This window comes from Agelaius tricolor, unplaced genomic scaffold (genome assembly GCF_023055355.1).
Source record: "Agelaius tricolor isolate 1412-34295 unplaced genomic scaffold, bAgeTri1.0.p SCAF_19, whole genome shotgun sequence".
In the NCBI taxonomy this organism is placed as follows: Eukaryota; Metazoa; Chordata; class Aves; order Passeriformes; family Icteridae; genus Agelaius; species Agelaius tricolor.
In genome coordinates, this window is record NW_027269279.1 from 13,769,177 (window position 1) to 13,784,103 (window position 14,927).

At 61.0% G+C, this 14,927-nt stretch overlaps 3 protein-coding genes across 7 annotated transcripts in view; 1 reads left to right on the forward strand and 2 right to left on the reverse strand.

Moving 5' to 3' along the window:
- AXIN1 (axin 1) overlaps positions 1-5,194 on the forward strand; it is a 78,050-nt gene extending 72,856 nt beyond the window's left edge. For 3 of the 4 annotated variants that reach the window (XM_071444376.1, XM_071444375.1, XM_071444377.1), the window contains exons 9-10: positions 3,800-3,970; positions 4,743-5,194. In XM_071444376.1, coding sequence (XP_071300477.1) covers positions 3,800-3,970; positions 4,743-4,869 — 298 coding nt within the window. In that variant the 3' untranslated portion in view covers positions 4,870-5,194. The remainder of the gene's footprint in view (positions 1-3,799; positions 3,971-4,742) is intronic. The other variant, XM_071444378.1, reaches the window with a different exon arrangement.
- A 1,815-nt stretch (positions 5,195-7,009) lies between these two features.
- PDIA2 (protein disulfide isomerase family A member 2) lies at positions 7,010-10,372 on the reverse strand. Its single transcript, XM_071444382.1, has 11 exons — positions 10,029-10,372; positions 9,423-9,629; positions 8,989-9,122; positions 8,775-8,912; positions 8,585-8,701; positions 8,381-8,506; positions 8,108-8,302; positions 7,680-7,800; positions 7,393-7,574; positions 7,230-7,313; positions 7,010-7,134 (listed from the first exon to the last, which is right to left on the reverse strand). Exons 1-11 carry the CDS (start codon positions 10,261-10,263, stop codon positions 7,054-7,056), a joined length of 1,620 nt encoding a protein of 539 aa, XP_071300483.1. The 5' UTR covers positions 10,264-10,372; the 3' UTR covers positions 7,010-7,053.
- Positions 10,373-10,518: 146 nt separating this feature from the next.
- ARHGDIG (Rho GDP dissociation inhibitor gamma) lies at positions 10,519-14,468 on the reverse strand. 2 transcript variants are annotated; one of them, XM_071444388.1, is made up of 6 exons: positions 14,173-14,462; positions 12,902-13,087; positions 11,901-11,984; positions 11,734-11,810; positions 11,133-11,196; positions 10,519-11,040 (listed from the first exon to the last, which is right to left on the reverse strand). In XM_071444388.1, the coding sequence occupies exons 1-6, from the start codon at positions 14,243-14,245 to the stop codon at positions 10,841-10,843; spliced, it is 684 nt and encodes a 227-aa protein (XP_071300489.1). In that variant the 5' UTR covers positions 14,246-14,462; the 3' UTR covers positions 10,519-10,840. The 2 variants fall into 2 exon arrangements, with proteins under 2 accessions (XP_071300489.1, XP_071300490.1); XM_071444389.1 differs by having other exon boundaries at positions 11,734-11,984; positions 14,173-14,468.
- Positions 14,469-14,927: the final 459 nt, after the last annotated feature.

A 14,927-nucleotide genomic window follows, 5' to 3' on the forward strand; every position in this document is an offset into this window, starting at 1 on the left:
CTGGATTTTGGTAGGATTGGCTGCTACAGCTGAAGCACACCTGAGCTGGCAGCTCTTAGAAAGCTCCTGCTCTGGTTAGCCCAGGAGCCCACCTTCAAATAGATCCCACAGCTCAGTGAGAACAAAGCTGAAACTGAGAGAGGAGCTCCCATGAAAACACCATTTATTTGAGTCAGGAGCTTTGGAGAGCTCTGGGAAATTGGAGCCAGTGTCCCAGGTTTGTCAATAGCCTTGGGGAAGCAGAGAGGTGGAGGTGAGCCCAGGGGTGTCCTTGAGGCTCCAGTTGAGCTGGCTGTGGCTGGAGAGCACACTGTGCCAGCTTCCTACAGCCAGACTGGCCTTGCCAGCAGGGTTCTCCAGCTCTGCAGCCACTCCCCTCTGGCACAGCCCTCCCAGCAGTGGCCTTCCCCACCAAACTGCCCCCTGCCAGCAGCCCTGCTCCCACCCCAGCACTGCCCCACTGAAAATCAGTGAGGCACCTGCAGTGACTGTGCTGGGAATTGTAAATACTCTTCCAGAAAAAGCATTGCACTCCCTATTTCACAGCATTTGCAATGACCCTGATCTCTGAGATAGCAACCTGGCTGCTGCTGGCAAGCGATTCAGGATTGACCATGCAGTGCTAATGACCTGCAGATCCAGCAGCACACCAGGGCCCAGCATTGGTGTCCCAGTGACCATCAGGTTGTTCCATGGACAGACAGGTTTTGAGCCATTTCCTGTAGCTCACTCTCACATTTCACAGCTGGATTGTAGTAATTAATACCAGCTCCTCAGAGAAAGGATTTTTTGCAAGCAGGGAGAACATTTAGCGTGAGATCACTTTGGAATTAATTGTGTTGGCCCAGGATTGGAAGAGGAGCAGAACTGGTGGTTGGTAACATTTGCTGGGTGCATTTTGGGCTTTCCAGAGCTCTCCAGCCTCAGGGTTGAGTTGGAGCCAGCTGAACACCTTTGCATCACAGCGAGGTTGGATTGGTGCTGCAAACCAGACGTGGGTTCCTGTCCCAGCACTGGTGGGATGCCCAGCTTGGGTCAGGACTGGGATGCAGATGCAGTGAGGGGGATGAGTGCTGCTGTTTCCCTACTGGATGGTATTTTGTGCTTGTGACAAACACAGCAATGGGAGGTGATCTCAGAAGGGGCAGGGTGTGGTACCTGGCAGTATTTCTGGGTCACACTGACACCCAGGAGATGGGTGCAGGTGGCAGATTTAATGAGGCAGGGCTCAGAGTCGCTCTGATGGCCTTTATGTGCAAGCCAAAGTCTCAGGAGATCTCTTGGCAATGACAAAAGTGGAGACAGTTGTGTTGTTTCATTCTCCTTAGGGGAGCTGTTGGAAAATTACATTGTCAGTGGATGTACAATGTAATCACTGTGTCAGTGATTCCATATTCATCAGCTCTGCTTCAGCCTGCTAGAGCTCCATGGCTACAGTTTGGGGTGTGTGTGAGTTCTGCTGAGAGAATTAAAGCAACAGGAAAATCTTCACTTGGTACATTGGTGATAAAAGGGAGACTGGGGAAAATGTGGGCTCTGTCTGGGAGGAAATGGGAGAGCTGCTTACCTGGGGCATGCACAAGGCTGAGGTACTCAATGGCTTTTCTGCTTGGTCTTCAGCAGTGAGTGCTCCAACCACAGCACCCGAGTCAGAGACAAAGGCAGGGACTGGGAGAAAAAAAGCCACCCACAGTAGGAGAAGATGAGGTTTGAGACCATCTAAAGAACCTGAAGGTGCACAAGTCCATGGGACCTGATGAAATCCGCCCACAGGGCCTGAGGGCACTGGTGGATGACGTGTCTGAGCCACTGTCCATCATATTTGAGAAGTCATGGCAGTCTGGACAAGTTTCCACTGAGTGGAAAAGGAAAAGCATAGCCCCCATTTTCAAAAAGGGAGAAAAGGAAGGCTTAGGGAGCTAAAGGCTGGTCAGTCTCCCCTCTTTGTCTGTCAGGATCATTTTTGGGCATCGCTTCAGGCATCATTTTCAGGGCACATCTCACTGGAGTCAGGCTGAGTACATTCAGGAATGGCCTTTCAGGTGTGAAGTGCACAGCAGGAGGAAGGACAGTGGCACAGACCCCCTCTTGCTTCTGCCACAGCAGAGCTCAGGGATGTCCTGTCCTCTCCATCTCCCCAGGCAAAGGAGAACAGCAGCCCTGAGGAAGCAGCTCTGCTCCTGCTCCAGGCTTGTCACCATGTCCCCAGGCACACAGCAGCCCTCTCTTAGTCATGACTTGTCTCTACCAGGATTAAGAGAAGCTTAGGGACTTTGAGGTTTTCCAAACCCCTTCAATTAACTTCTGGCTCACAGGATTCACTGAATTTGCCTGAATTTATGACCCATTTTCCCTTTAAATGCCTTATATTATTTTTTTCCAAGGATGACTCAATTCCTTAATGTTTTTCTAGCTAAAGGGCATCCTGTATTTTGATACAGGGCTGGGAGAGGCTCGGGGAGCCCTGCTGGCACCAGGAGCAGACCCTTCCCTCTCAGAGTGCTGCATCTTCTCCCAAGGTCTCACAGGCAGAGCAGGCACCCGGAAGATTGTTCAGCTGAACTTTAGACCTCTCATGCCTGTAGGAAGAGGTGGAAAGGCTGTGTCTGGTGTTGGTTTGCAGTGCCAGTGTTTATGTGGGCACACCATGAAAAGGTGCTCTGCCCGCCAGCCACTGTTTAAAGGTTAAGGTCAGAGTCATTTCCAGAACTGCGATTACCTCATGTGCTTGGCAGATTCTATGGTTTTTACAGCAACTTTCCAGTCATGTAAATACAAAATCATCTTTTTTTATCCAGTGTGCTTTTAAAATATTTTTTTTTAAAGCTGCCAAATGTGTTTTATGTGACTTTGAAAGGGAAGGCTGCCTCTGGCTCAGACCACGCATGCCAAGGTACCAATTTGTGTAGGCTGCTCCAATATTTGTGCAGCGTTTTCAGCACCCGAGATGAAAGGCTCTGAGAAGGGCAAAGTACCCTGAGCTGAATTATTGTTGCTTTTGTCTGTCTCTGAAAATGGGGTGAGGGCTGGGCTGATAGTTTCAGTCTAGTGATGGCACCACATAGCTGAACCTGGTGTGTGGGCTGGAAGCAAAGACCAGACCAGCATTTTGAGAGCTGGGAAAACACAGGAGGTGTAAAGTCACTGAGGTTTTGGGGATGGCAGCTGCCTTGGCACCCTGCATGGACAGGGCAGGCAGCAGAGTCTCCAGGACATGCCATGCTGGGAGCTCCATCCCCTCAGACCTCCAGGTACTCTGGGACAGGTGCCATGGGGAGCTGTGGGGTGCAGGAACATCCTGCCTGCAGATGTGGGCCACTGGAAAGTCCTGCTGGGCTGTTCTGGCCATAGGGACAATAATCCCAAGCAGTCTGGGCACTGTCTGCATGGTCATGCCCTGTAGGATGGTGCTCCAGCCCTGTGTGCTGGTGGGCACTAGGAGCATGGTGAGATGGTGATGGAGATGATGGTGACCTGGCTCTGCTGCCTTGGCCTGGGCTGCTCTGGTATGTGAGGAGGGCCATACCCTCCCACAGCCTGGAGACAGCACAAGGGGGCTGAGTTAGAGCCTGTACCCTCCTTGTAGCTTTGTCCTGGCCTCGTTCAGCCTTTCCAAGTGCTCCTTGATCAATCTTGGTGTGTCTGTGTGCCCAGAGAGCTGCTGCTGCTGGGAGCAGGGACTGCACTGCATTCCTGAGCTGCTCCTTCACCCAGCAGCCCTGAGCCCTGCCAGGTGCCCAGCAGGATGGTTGTGAGCCCCCTGGCTGGCCCTGAGCAGGTCCCCTGTGTGTGTGCTCAGCAGGTTGAAGCCCCAGAAGAGGCCGGGCAGCGGCGCGGCGCAGCCCTGCGAGAACATCGTGGTGGCCTATTACTTCTGTGGGGAGCCCATCCCCTACCGCACCCTCGTCAAGGGCCGCGTGGTCACCCTGGGACAGTTCAAGGAGTTGCTGACCAAGAAAGGGAACTACAGGTAAGGTCTGCTCTGAGCCTGAGCCTGCCAGCAGCTTTTGGTGACCCCTGGCAGATGCCAGTGCCAGGACACAGCGGTGTTGTCCCCACAAAAGGGAGGGCGGGTGCAGGTGGGTCAGGAGGGTGGGTGCAGGTGGGTCAGGAGGGCTTCCTCAGGACATGCTGTGCTGGGGATGTGGCAGGTGAGCAGGGGAGAGGGAGGTTGGGTTTTGTAGCAGAAATGTCCTGCATCATGGTTTGCACCTCCAGCAGGAGCTGCTGAGCTGCCCTGCAGGTTCCTGGGCGGGTGCAGTCAATGCTCAGTGATGCTGTGGGGACCCTCTTAATTCAGAGCTGGTTTTGCTCCTCTCAAAGTTCCCTTTGGGTGAGGACAGGGAGGTTGGATCTTTCCAGAGTCCTAAAGTGGTGAGATGTGGGGTGTGGAGCTCTCCAAGTTCCCGCTTTCAAGTAGAAGCTGCCATGGGAAAGCCTGCCTAGAAATGCTCCATCCACACAAGTGCCTCAACCACTGCTTTTGGGAGAGCTGTGAATGGGCTTGGGTTCAGGGCTGGAGCTCCTGACCATGCTAACAAGGATCCTGACCACTTCTTGTGGTCACTGTTGAGGGCAGGGGCAGGAGTGTGGCCTCAGTGCCAATGGGGGAGTAGCTTCCTGTTCTCCACGAGCTCAGAGCCATGGAAGGGCTGTACCCAGGTTTGGGGATCATGGTGCCCTATGACCATTCACCTGCTTTTTTTTCCCCTCTCCCCCTTCCCCATTTCTGTTTCTTTCAGGTATTACTTTAAGAAAGTGAGCGACGAGTTCGACTGTGGTGTGGTCTTCGAGGAGGTGCGGGAGGATGACACCATCCTGCCCATCTTTGAAGAGAAGATCATTGGGAAGGTGGAGAAGATTGATTAGGCTCCAGGGCAGTGAGGACAGGACTGTGAAGGACTCTGGGACCGGAGGAGAAGGCCTGGGGCAGAGCTGCCACCACGGGCACCAGGCAAGCCCAGGGCAGAGGGCGGCAGCTCCGCCTTCAGCACGGATCTGGGCGAGCTCCAGGATGCCAGTGGATGCCCTTCCACCCCACAAACCTGCCAGTGGGAGCCTGGGCTCCCTCTCCATACCGAATATAAGTGTAATGTAGCATTGTACAGTGCATTAGAAAGTGTAATATGACCTTGTTTACTAAAGCTGCATATTTTTGATATATTGTAATAAAAGGAAAATATTTCCAATGTCACAGTGCTCTTATGTAAATGTAAAACATACAGGTACTGCAGAACTCACCCAAAGTGTACAGCCATCCATCAGACTCGGCTGCTCCGTGCTTTCCTGGCACCCTGCCCTATTCTCCTGGCATGGATGGCTCTGGAGCACCACGGGGTAGAGCTGCCCTCACCCCACCAGCATGGAAGGGGTGACCCTGCTCCAAAGGGGCTGTGAAGATCATTGAGCCATTTGGAAGGAGTCACCTGTGGCCCCCTCGGCAGGCTCAGCTGCTGGACGTGGTAGGATGGGTCTTTTTTTCTCCTCCTGAGTTTCCTTGCAGCCGAGTAATCCCCAGGGGACAGAAGGGTCAGTGCCTGTTGGGGGCTTCCAACAGAGCAAGGAGCAGCTCAGAGCCAGGGTGGCAGGCTGGGTGCTGGCATCCCACAGCTTGCACACTCCTGTGTGTCCCCTGTGTCCCCGTGGAGAAGGGATTGATTCCCAGGAGGGTGCTGCAGTTCTGGCTCTTGCGTGCCTGGTGCAGACATTCCCAGACCCCTAGGCCAAGCTCTGGCTTTAGGGAAGGCCATAATGGGGAAGCAGACATTAAAGCTGAAGACAATATATGTCTTTTTATGAGTCTTGCATCTTTTGTCAGCCTCTGTGTCTCAGGGGAGGCAGCAGGAGGGCAGTGCACCATGGGGGTCGTTGATGCCAGTTTCCAGCCCTGGGAAGCCTCCTGGCCTTACTCAGCTGCAAGGAAGCTGGGGCTGTGCTGGTGCTCCCCCATCCTGTCCTCACCCAGCCCAGGCCCTGCTGCTCCAGCACAGCCACAGCTCTGTGCCAGCCCCTTTAGGGACCCCTTGCCCACCCACCCGGGGGTGGCCCCAAAGCCTGGGGGCCCAGGGTGGCACTGCCCTGCTCAGAGCCCAGCCCCAGCAGTGTGGAGCTGCCGGGAGCCCATGGCACCGTGCCAGGATGGGCTGTGCCTCTTGTACACCTCACCGAGTGCCTTTAAACACGGGCTGGACTTGCCCAAAGCACTGGGTGAAGTCCAGCAAAATCTGCAAATGTTTTCAGCCTGGGAACAGTGTCACGAGGGGTTTGACTCCGTTTTTTGAGGTTCTGATGGTGGTGTGTCTGGTGAGGTTGTTGGCGTGCCCGGGATTTCCGTCCCCCCCTTTTTTTTGGGGGGTCCCTGTAAATATGTACAGTGGCCATGCAGCCCCGGCATTTCCTCTGCATTCTCATGTGCTGACTTGTACAATGATCTTTTCAAAGGTACTTGGATAAAATGAAATAAAACCCCACATCCCACTGCCTGCTGCTTTTTTTCCTTCCCGGTGGAGCAGGCCCAGGCCCTCAGCAGCCTCTGGGATGGACAGAGGATGAGGAAGGATTGGTGAAGGGCACAGGGTGGGACTGGGGCTGCTCTGAGCTCCCTGGAGGGGTGGCTGAGCACATCCAGGCCCAACAGGACCAGCATGTTGCCCCTGAAGGAATGGCTCAGCAGAGAGGGGACAGTGCTGGAGTTGCCAGAGGCTACGAGCCAGGCCTACATGCCAATAGAACCCCATGTTGCCTGCCTTGGCTGTGGCAGCAGCTCCTGGGGATTGCCTGGGTCTGGTATGTCATGAAGGAGAGATGCCAGCTGGTTCTCCATCACCTGAACCCCACCAGTGCAGCACGAGGGCCAGCATGGAGAGCTCCTTGGCCACCTGGTGCCATTGCAGGGTTGCCAGGATCAGTGCAGTGGCACGGCTGCCCCAGGGGGACACAGGCCCTGCTGTGTGCCCAGGACAGGTGGCTGCTCCCAGCACATAAACACAGACACAGACCAGAGCCCACATGGTTTCCAGGTGGTTTATGGCACATGCCTGAGTAGGACAGGGCTCACAGCTCATCCCGGGGTTCATCCGTCTGCGGCACACTCGGGTCCTCCTTGTCCGTGCCGTTCCCAGGGGCCTTGGTCACCTGGAGAAGGCAGCAGTGAGGCACGGAGGGACACACACTCCCTGTCCCTGTCCCCATCCTGCAGGATCCATCCCCCAGACCCTGACCTCACTCACCGGAGGCTCCTCAGGCAGTGTCCCCCCGTTTTCCAGGAACTTGGAGAAGGTCTCCACATCTCGGGTGCTCTTATACTCAACCATCTGGAGCCATGGGAGTGGAAGGCACTGAGGATGCCACCATCCCCCAGGTGCTGGTGACCCCACAAGTGCCCACACGTACCTTCCTGCCTGGCCCTGCAGGGAAGTAGTGCAGGGTGGGGTAGCCGTGGATGGTGATGTTCTCCAGCTCGTTGGCCGTGGAGTCCATCTCAGCGATGACGATGTCCTCGCGGTCCTTGTAGCGCTCGGCCAGCTCCTCCCAGGCGGCCTCCATGGCCTGGCAGTGGGGGCACCACGGTGCATCTGTGGGGTGGGCACATTGAGCAGGGGGCTGGGACAGGGCTGGGGCTGTCCTGGAGGGGCTGAGCCCCACGACAGAGCTCTGAGACGGATGTGGGTGGCACTTACAGAACTTGACAAAGACGTTCTTGGTCTCATCGAAAGCCACCTGCTCGAAGGTCTTCCCCACCAGGACTTTAACAGGCCGTGTGTCCCAGTCCTCAGGGGGCTCTGCACTCAGCAGGCGAGGCTGTGGGGACAGTCAGGACAGCCACAGCCTGGGCTGAGCAGTGCCAGAGGCCCCTGGGGCACAGTGCAGGCTGGGATGTGTTCCTGTGCTGCCTTTTGGACCACATCTTCCCCTCCGCTGCCATCCCAGCTCTGTGTGTCTCCACAGCAGCAGTCTCCTGCCCCCCTTGCCCATAAAAAACCCCCAAATCCTCAAGCCTGGCAGCAGGATCATCAGCAAACAGGTCCCTGCTGTTCACCACACAACCACATTATCCTTAGGCTCCTGAGCCAACAGCCCATCTCTCCCCACAGGGCAGAGCCCTCACCTTGACCTTGCCGTCCAGCACCGCCTGGATGAAGGTGCGAATGGCCGACTCCGAGAAGTTGTCCTGCTCCATCTGGTACTTGCGGTTGTTCTTCATCCTCACCAGGCGCAGGGTGGGGGCATCAGCAGCGGTCATGCCAAAGAAGGGCAGCACATCGGCGCCATGGCCGGTTACATCCACCACCACGAAGAGCACCTGGGCAGGGAACAGGGGACACTGAGCCTGGGGAATCCCAAAGCCACCCTCGGTGTCCCTTCCCTGGGGCCACCTCACCTCACCCCTGAAGCCACCGGCAGCTGCCCTGAAGCCATCCTGCAGCGACAGCTGCTCCGATGAGGACTTGTTGAGGAAGAGCAGCATGTGATGGGGGATCTTGGCACTGAAGATCTGGTTGGAGGTCTGGGAAGGAGGAGGAGAATGAGGGCAGGGCAGCCGTGGCCCTCAGGGGACAGTGGCAGGGCTGGGGACGGGCTGTACCTCGTTGGTGAACTCCATCACCAGCTGCAGGCTGTGGACGCGGAGCAGCCGCGTGAGCTCGGCCGTGTCCAGCCCCCGTGCCGGGTCCACAGGGAAGTTTGTCTGTCTCTCATCAAACTGCCAGGGCAGGGGCCTGTGAGGGCTGAGGGGAGGACAGGATGGCCCCACCACTCCCCTGCCACTCCCTCACCTTCTTGAACAGGCAGACGGTGTCAGCTGACAGCCCATATGCCTGGAAGAGCTCAGCTGCCTCTGCCACGCCGAACGTCAGGTCCACCATCTCAGCAGCCACCTCGAAGAACGCCTGGGCTGCCTCAGCCTTCAGGTCCTGCACAGCCACCCGTGAGTGCCACAGCCACAGCCGGGCCATGGCCATGGTCCAGCCCCAGCCAGCCCCAGCCCACCTTGAAGAAGCCAATGGCCACCAGGTCCCGGGAGTTGATGAAGGCTGCGGTGGTGTCGGTGTCCTGCAGCAGCGTGGCGCTGGGGCCAGCCCGGCGCTGCATCCAGAGCACGATGCCCCGGCTGTCCATGCGGCCTGGCACACAGATGTCACCTGACACCCCTCTCCAGGGTGCCACCCCTCCCTGTGCCACCAACCTCAGCCACCCACCACAGCACCGTGCCACTGCTCACCATCATCAGCTCATCCATCACACTGTCACCTGTCTGTTATCACCACCAGGACATGGCCACCCCTCTCACCATCACCACCCTGTGACCCTCAGAAGGACGGTGCCACCCACCATCGACCATCAGCCCCTGCCACCCGCCCCAGCCCCATGGCAGTGTCCCCCTCGATGTGTGCCAGGGACACTGTGTGGTGCCGCAGCCCTACCGGTGTATTCCAGGGGGTGGGTGCGGTTGCCATCACGGAAGAGCTTGAGCGTGGGGTAGGAGGTGATGCCAAACTCAGTGGCCAGGGCTGTCTGTGCCGTGGCATCCACCTTGCCCAGCCGGGCTGGGCTGGACTCATTCCTCAGCTCAGTGGCTGCCTGGGCAAAGGCAGGAGCCAGCCGCCGGCAGTGCCCACACCACGGCGCGTCTGTGGGTAGGGGACAGCATTGATAACGGGGACAGGTGTGGGGACAGCCCAATGGCTGTGTGAGCCCACTGGGCCCCAGCCTGTGCCCCTGTCCCACACCCACACCAGGTGTCCTTGCCTTGTGTCCCACGCCCGTGCTAAGCACCCTGACCCACGCTCTGCCTGTGTCCCTGCTCCTTGTGTCTGTCCCCATCCCATGCCCTGGCACATGGCCTGTGCTCTTGTCCCTCTGTCCCACAGCCTTGCCCCTGCCCACCCCACCTCCTGTGTCCTGTACCCTGCTGTGCCTGTGTCCATGTCCCTGTTCTGCCCACACTCAGCCAGGCCAGTCCCCCCTGCCAATATTCCCTGCCCCACCTCTGCCCTGCCCGCAGCCCTGCCCGCCCTGGGGGCACTCACAGAACTCCACCAGCAGCAGCTGGTGCTCACTCAGGGCACGGGCAAAGTTGTGCTCGTGGAGCACCAGGACATTGTCCTCCTCCTTGATCTCATCTGAGAGCACTTCATCCTCTTTCTTCTCCTTTTCCTCCTCTTCTATCACCTCTTCATCCTCATCCTCGCCCCCCAAAGCCGGGCCCAGCCAGGCCAGCGACAGCACCAGCAGCCAAACCAGCCGGGACCCGCAGCCGCGCATGGTGCCGGCGCTGAAGATGTTGTCCAGGAAGGAGGACGAAGATAAGGGACCTGGGGGCGGGTTGTGCCGGTCCCCTGGGGCTCGTGGCCCTCCGCTACTGGCTGCCCGGCCCGGCCGATAAGGCAGCGGGACCAGGTGGCCGTTTTCCAGAGCTCGTCCGCAGGGAGACCTGGCCCTGCCGGCGGGATGGGGACAGGGAGCAGAGGGACGGGGAGCAGGGGACAGGCATAGGCGGTGGGGACACAGAGACACCAGTAAGAGACCAGTCTGTAGGGTTTAATGGCGATGGAAGAGCACAGCCTGCGACCGGGCGGGTACCGGGCACGGCACCACCACGGCAGGGTCACAGCCCCGGCCCCAGCGATGGGGACGCCGTGAGGACCAGGCGGGCGTCGATATTTAAAAAAAAAGAGCAATTAAAAATAACTTTGGTTGCGAAGACCACGACCACGGGCTCTCACTCGCTAAGGTACCCCCCTGAACCCTTGACGCGACTGGGGCAAGCGCGGCGGTGCCGGCGGGGGCTCCCCGGGACCTCGGCCCCGAGCGCCGGGGGGAGCCGGGGTGCGGGGCGGGCTCAGTCCTCCCAAGCCTTCTTTATGCACAGGCCCCACTCCCAGCAGAGGTGCTCGGTCTTGTCGTCGTCGGTGACGAGGGAGCGGACGCGGTAGGAGCCCCGGGCCAGCCATCCCCGCGGCGCCTCCTCCGCCGGCGTCACCACCTCGTACTCCTCGGCCCGCGGCGCGTAGCTGCCCACCATGAACACGTCGCGATCCACTGGGCCAGGAGGGGACAGGAGGGACGGGTGAGTGGGGCCAGGGTGGCGTGGGGACCCCCAGCCCCCGCCCCCAGCCCCCAGCCCCACTCACCGGGCCGGCCCCGGCGGTAGGTGAGGTGCAGGCACCGCAGCCCGCAGACGATCTCCCTGTTCACCTGCGGGCACAAGGCAGGGGGGACCTGGGGACTGCCCCCACGGCATGGGGACCCCTGGCACCCTGACATCCACGGCTTCCAGGGTGTCAGAATTCAGCAGCATCAAAGGTGGCAGGGACTCCAGGCTGGCACGTAACTCCAAGAGGGGCAGGGACTCAGAGATGGAAGGGATCCCCCTCAGGAGGGGCAGGGACCTCTAGGAAACCCTTGGATAGGCAGCACTGCTGGGATCTCTGGGAGAAGCGAGGATGCTGGGGTGGCAGGAACCATGGGGACAACAAGGACCCCCAGGGTGGCAGTGACTCAGGAGGGAACTCAGGGTGGGCAGAGACCCCCAGAGGGGCACAGAGCCCAGGGGTAAAGGGTGGAGGCAGATGTGCCAAGGCAGAGACCCTGGGACAGGCATGGGCAGCAAGAGGGACCCAGTGGGGCAGGGTCCCAGGGTAACAAGGACCCCTTAGGGTGGGGACCCCGTAGTGTGAGGGCAACAGGGCCATGCCCAGACAGCGGGCACAGGGCACCACGCACTCCCCTCACCTTGAAGGACACCTTCACTCTGTAGTCCACCCCTTCCTTCAGCACAAAGGCCCGGCCTCTCAGCTCTTCCAGGTCTCCTGCACAGGCAGATGATCCATCAGCCCGGTACCCCTTCCTCCTCCCCCTCCTCCTCCTCCTCCTCCCCCCCCAGGTGTCCCCAGGCTCACCTGTCAGGTCCATGGTGATGGGCCCTGGCGCCTGCTCGCACATCAGTGTCAGCTTTGTCACCTGCACGTTGGGCACACTGGCATCTGGGGACAAGGAGCAGGGCCCAGACCTTACCCACCGTGGCCAGCCCCACCATCACCTCCATCCCAAGGGGCTGCCCATGGCCCTGTGATGGAGGGAAGGGCCACAGTGTCCATGGTGGGGGTGTTAAAGTGAGTGAGTGCCAGGCAGGGCACAGGAGAGCAGGTGCACCTCAGGTCACTCCACCACTGGCAGCAGTGCCTTTTGGGGTAAGATCACGTTTAAAGGACCCAGACATGGGTATTTCCCAGGGGGTACCACTCCCTGGCTCAGGAGCAGAACAAGGGGAAGCAGAGGAGGAGGATGCACCACGTGCAGCCGATGAATGCATCCCTTGAGGCGGGCACTGGTCTCATTCACGCCACCAGCCCAACCTTTCACACACACCACAGTGCACCCCATGGCCCCACTGCTCTGCCAGCCCTCCCCCCCACAGTTTGCACCCTCCTCGATGCATTCATGGATGGACACTGGTGCTGGGCCCGTGGAGCTCCCCGGGGACCTCCAGCGCAGACCAGCACCAGCCTGGGGTGGGGGAGCCCGTGGGGGCCATGGGGGCACGGTCTGGTCCCCGGCAGTGCTGCCCCGGTGTTCCTCCCCCCCGCCCCCGCCGTTCGCTCCTCTCAGTCATCCCCATGAATTTCCCGGTTCCCTGTAGCCGTTCCTATGGAAACTGCGGCGGTGATCCCGTAACCACGGCAACTGCCGGGGTCCCCGGGCACCGGCACTGTCGGCAGGGAATGCCGGGGTCTCTGCGCGGGTGGGGGGCACAGGCGACACCCACGGGCGATTCCAGCCGGGATGTGCCCTCCCTGCCGGGGATGCCCCCACGGGACGCCCCCTGCTCGAGCCCGCCCGAGCTCCCCGAGCTCTCTGAGGCTGCCGGGGTGCCCAAACCCGCCTGCAGCCCCAGTCTTACCCACAGCAGCGGGGATGGCACCCAGCAGTGCCTGCTTGTACTTCCGCAGGCTCTCATCCCCTGGGTCCAGCTCCTGGATCTCCCGCAGGCTCTTCTTCTCCGGCGTCTTGTACGCCAGGGCCACGTCGGCATCCTCCTCCTCCTCCTCCAGCGATAGCGTCACCCCCTCCTTGTCAGCCATGATGTCTGCGGGGGACAGGCAGTGGCAGCTCCGGGGACACCCCGGGGGACACCCCCTGCCCCCGACACGAAGGCACCGGTGGGCAGGGGGCGGCTGGGCTGTGACAGGGGAAATCCCGTGGGGAGGCCAAGCCGGTCCCCTGCCGGAGCCGAGGCAAGGCTGCCGGGCTCGGTGTCCCCGGGCCTGGTGGCACAGCTGAGAGCAGCGGTGTCGCCGCCGGCTGCATTTCCGCACGGTCATGGAGCAGGGCGAGCTGGTGCCTGCGCCGTGGGCTCGCTCTGGGGGGCGCTTGCAGACCCCTCCAGCCCCCAGGGCCCCTTCGTGTCACCCGGAGAAATCCCTGTCACTGCCCCGCAGCCCCCTCCAACCCCACTGAGCACCCTCCATCCCCATCTCCCACCCCAAACCCAAACCAGCGGCAGCTGCAGGGCAAAGAGGCATCACTGGGATGGTGGCTCCAGTGGCTCTGGTGCTGCCAGACTACTTGGGGGGCACAAGCATGGGTGATGTCCCCACAGTCCCTGACTCTCCCTGCCCGCTGCATCACCACCCCACTCTTGTGACTGCAAGCACTGAGCTCCCCAAAACCCCTGGAACTCCATCCCTGGGGACACGCTGGGAATACAGCATGGGGCAGAGGACAGTGCCTGCTCAGCCCCGGGGCTGCAGGGCCAAAACTCTGGGTCTGTCTGGCCAAGCTGTGGGTCCCAGGGCAGTGGCAGTGATGGGACACAGCAGTGGCAGTGATGGGGACACAGCAGTGGCCCTGCTGCTCCTCTGGCCCCCAGCGAGGCCCTGCCCCTCGGCTGTCACGGCAGCATGGGGGCACTCCCAGCCCAGGGATGCGCCCACCTCGGGACTCGCTGGCTGCCCGCGGGTGCCAGGGCAGGGTGGCCTGTGCCAGGTGCCACAGGCTGCGAGGGGACAGCGGGGATGTCCCCCGTGGGACGCTCCGGTTCCCCGGGGCCCAGGGTGCTGCTCTCTCATGGATGCACCGGGCGCCCGGGAGATGCTCACTGACGCTCGCCTCCCTCCCCGGGCACTGCCCCCCGCCGCCCCCGGGCGCTGCCCCCCGGCCGCCGCCGCTCACCTCGGTAGCACAGCGCCAGCCAGAGCAGCTCCAGCAGCTGCCCGCCGGCCTCGCACACGTCCAGGCCGAGCATGGCCGAGCCGTGCCGGGCCCGCCGCCCCCGGGGCCGGGCGGGGCGGCCGCTGGCGGGGCCCGGGGCGCGGCTCTGCCGGTGCCGGCGGCTCCTCCCGCCCGCTGCCGCCGCGCTCGGCGGTGCCGGCTGCTCCCGAGCGCTCCCCGCTGCGCTTCCCGGCGCTGCCCGGCGCGGCCCGGCGGGGCGGCGGCGGCTCCCGCAGACGCGGCGGCTCCGCTGCCCGCCCCCGCCCGCCCCCGCCCCTCGGCGGCTCCAGCCCCGCCGCTCGTGGGCGGCGAGACTGCAGTGAGCTCATCGCCGGGCGCGCCCGCCCCGCGCTGCCCGCACCCCGCGAGCCTCCTGCCTGTACCCTCAGTGCACTGCGTGCCTCCCAGAGCATCCTCTCGGTACCTTCAGTGCACTGCGTGCCTCCCAGAGCATCCTCTCAGTACCCTCAGTGCACTGCGTGCCTCCCAGAGCATCCTCTCGGTTCCCTCAGAGCACTGCCTGCATCCCAGAGCATCCTCTCTGTACCCTCAGGGCACTGTCTGCATCTCAGAGCATCCTCTCTGTACCCCCAGGGCTCTGCCTGCATCCCGGGGCATCCTCTCTGTACCCCCAGGGCTCTGCCTGCATCCCCGAGCATCCTCTCGGTGCCCCCAGGGCTCTGCCCCCGCCATGCCCGCACCGCCCGCACCCTGCC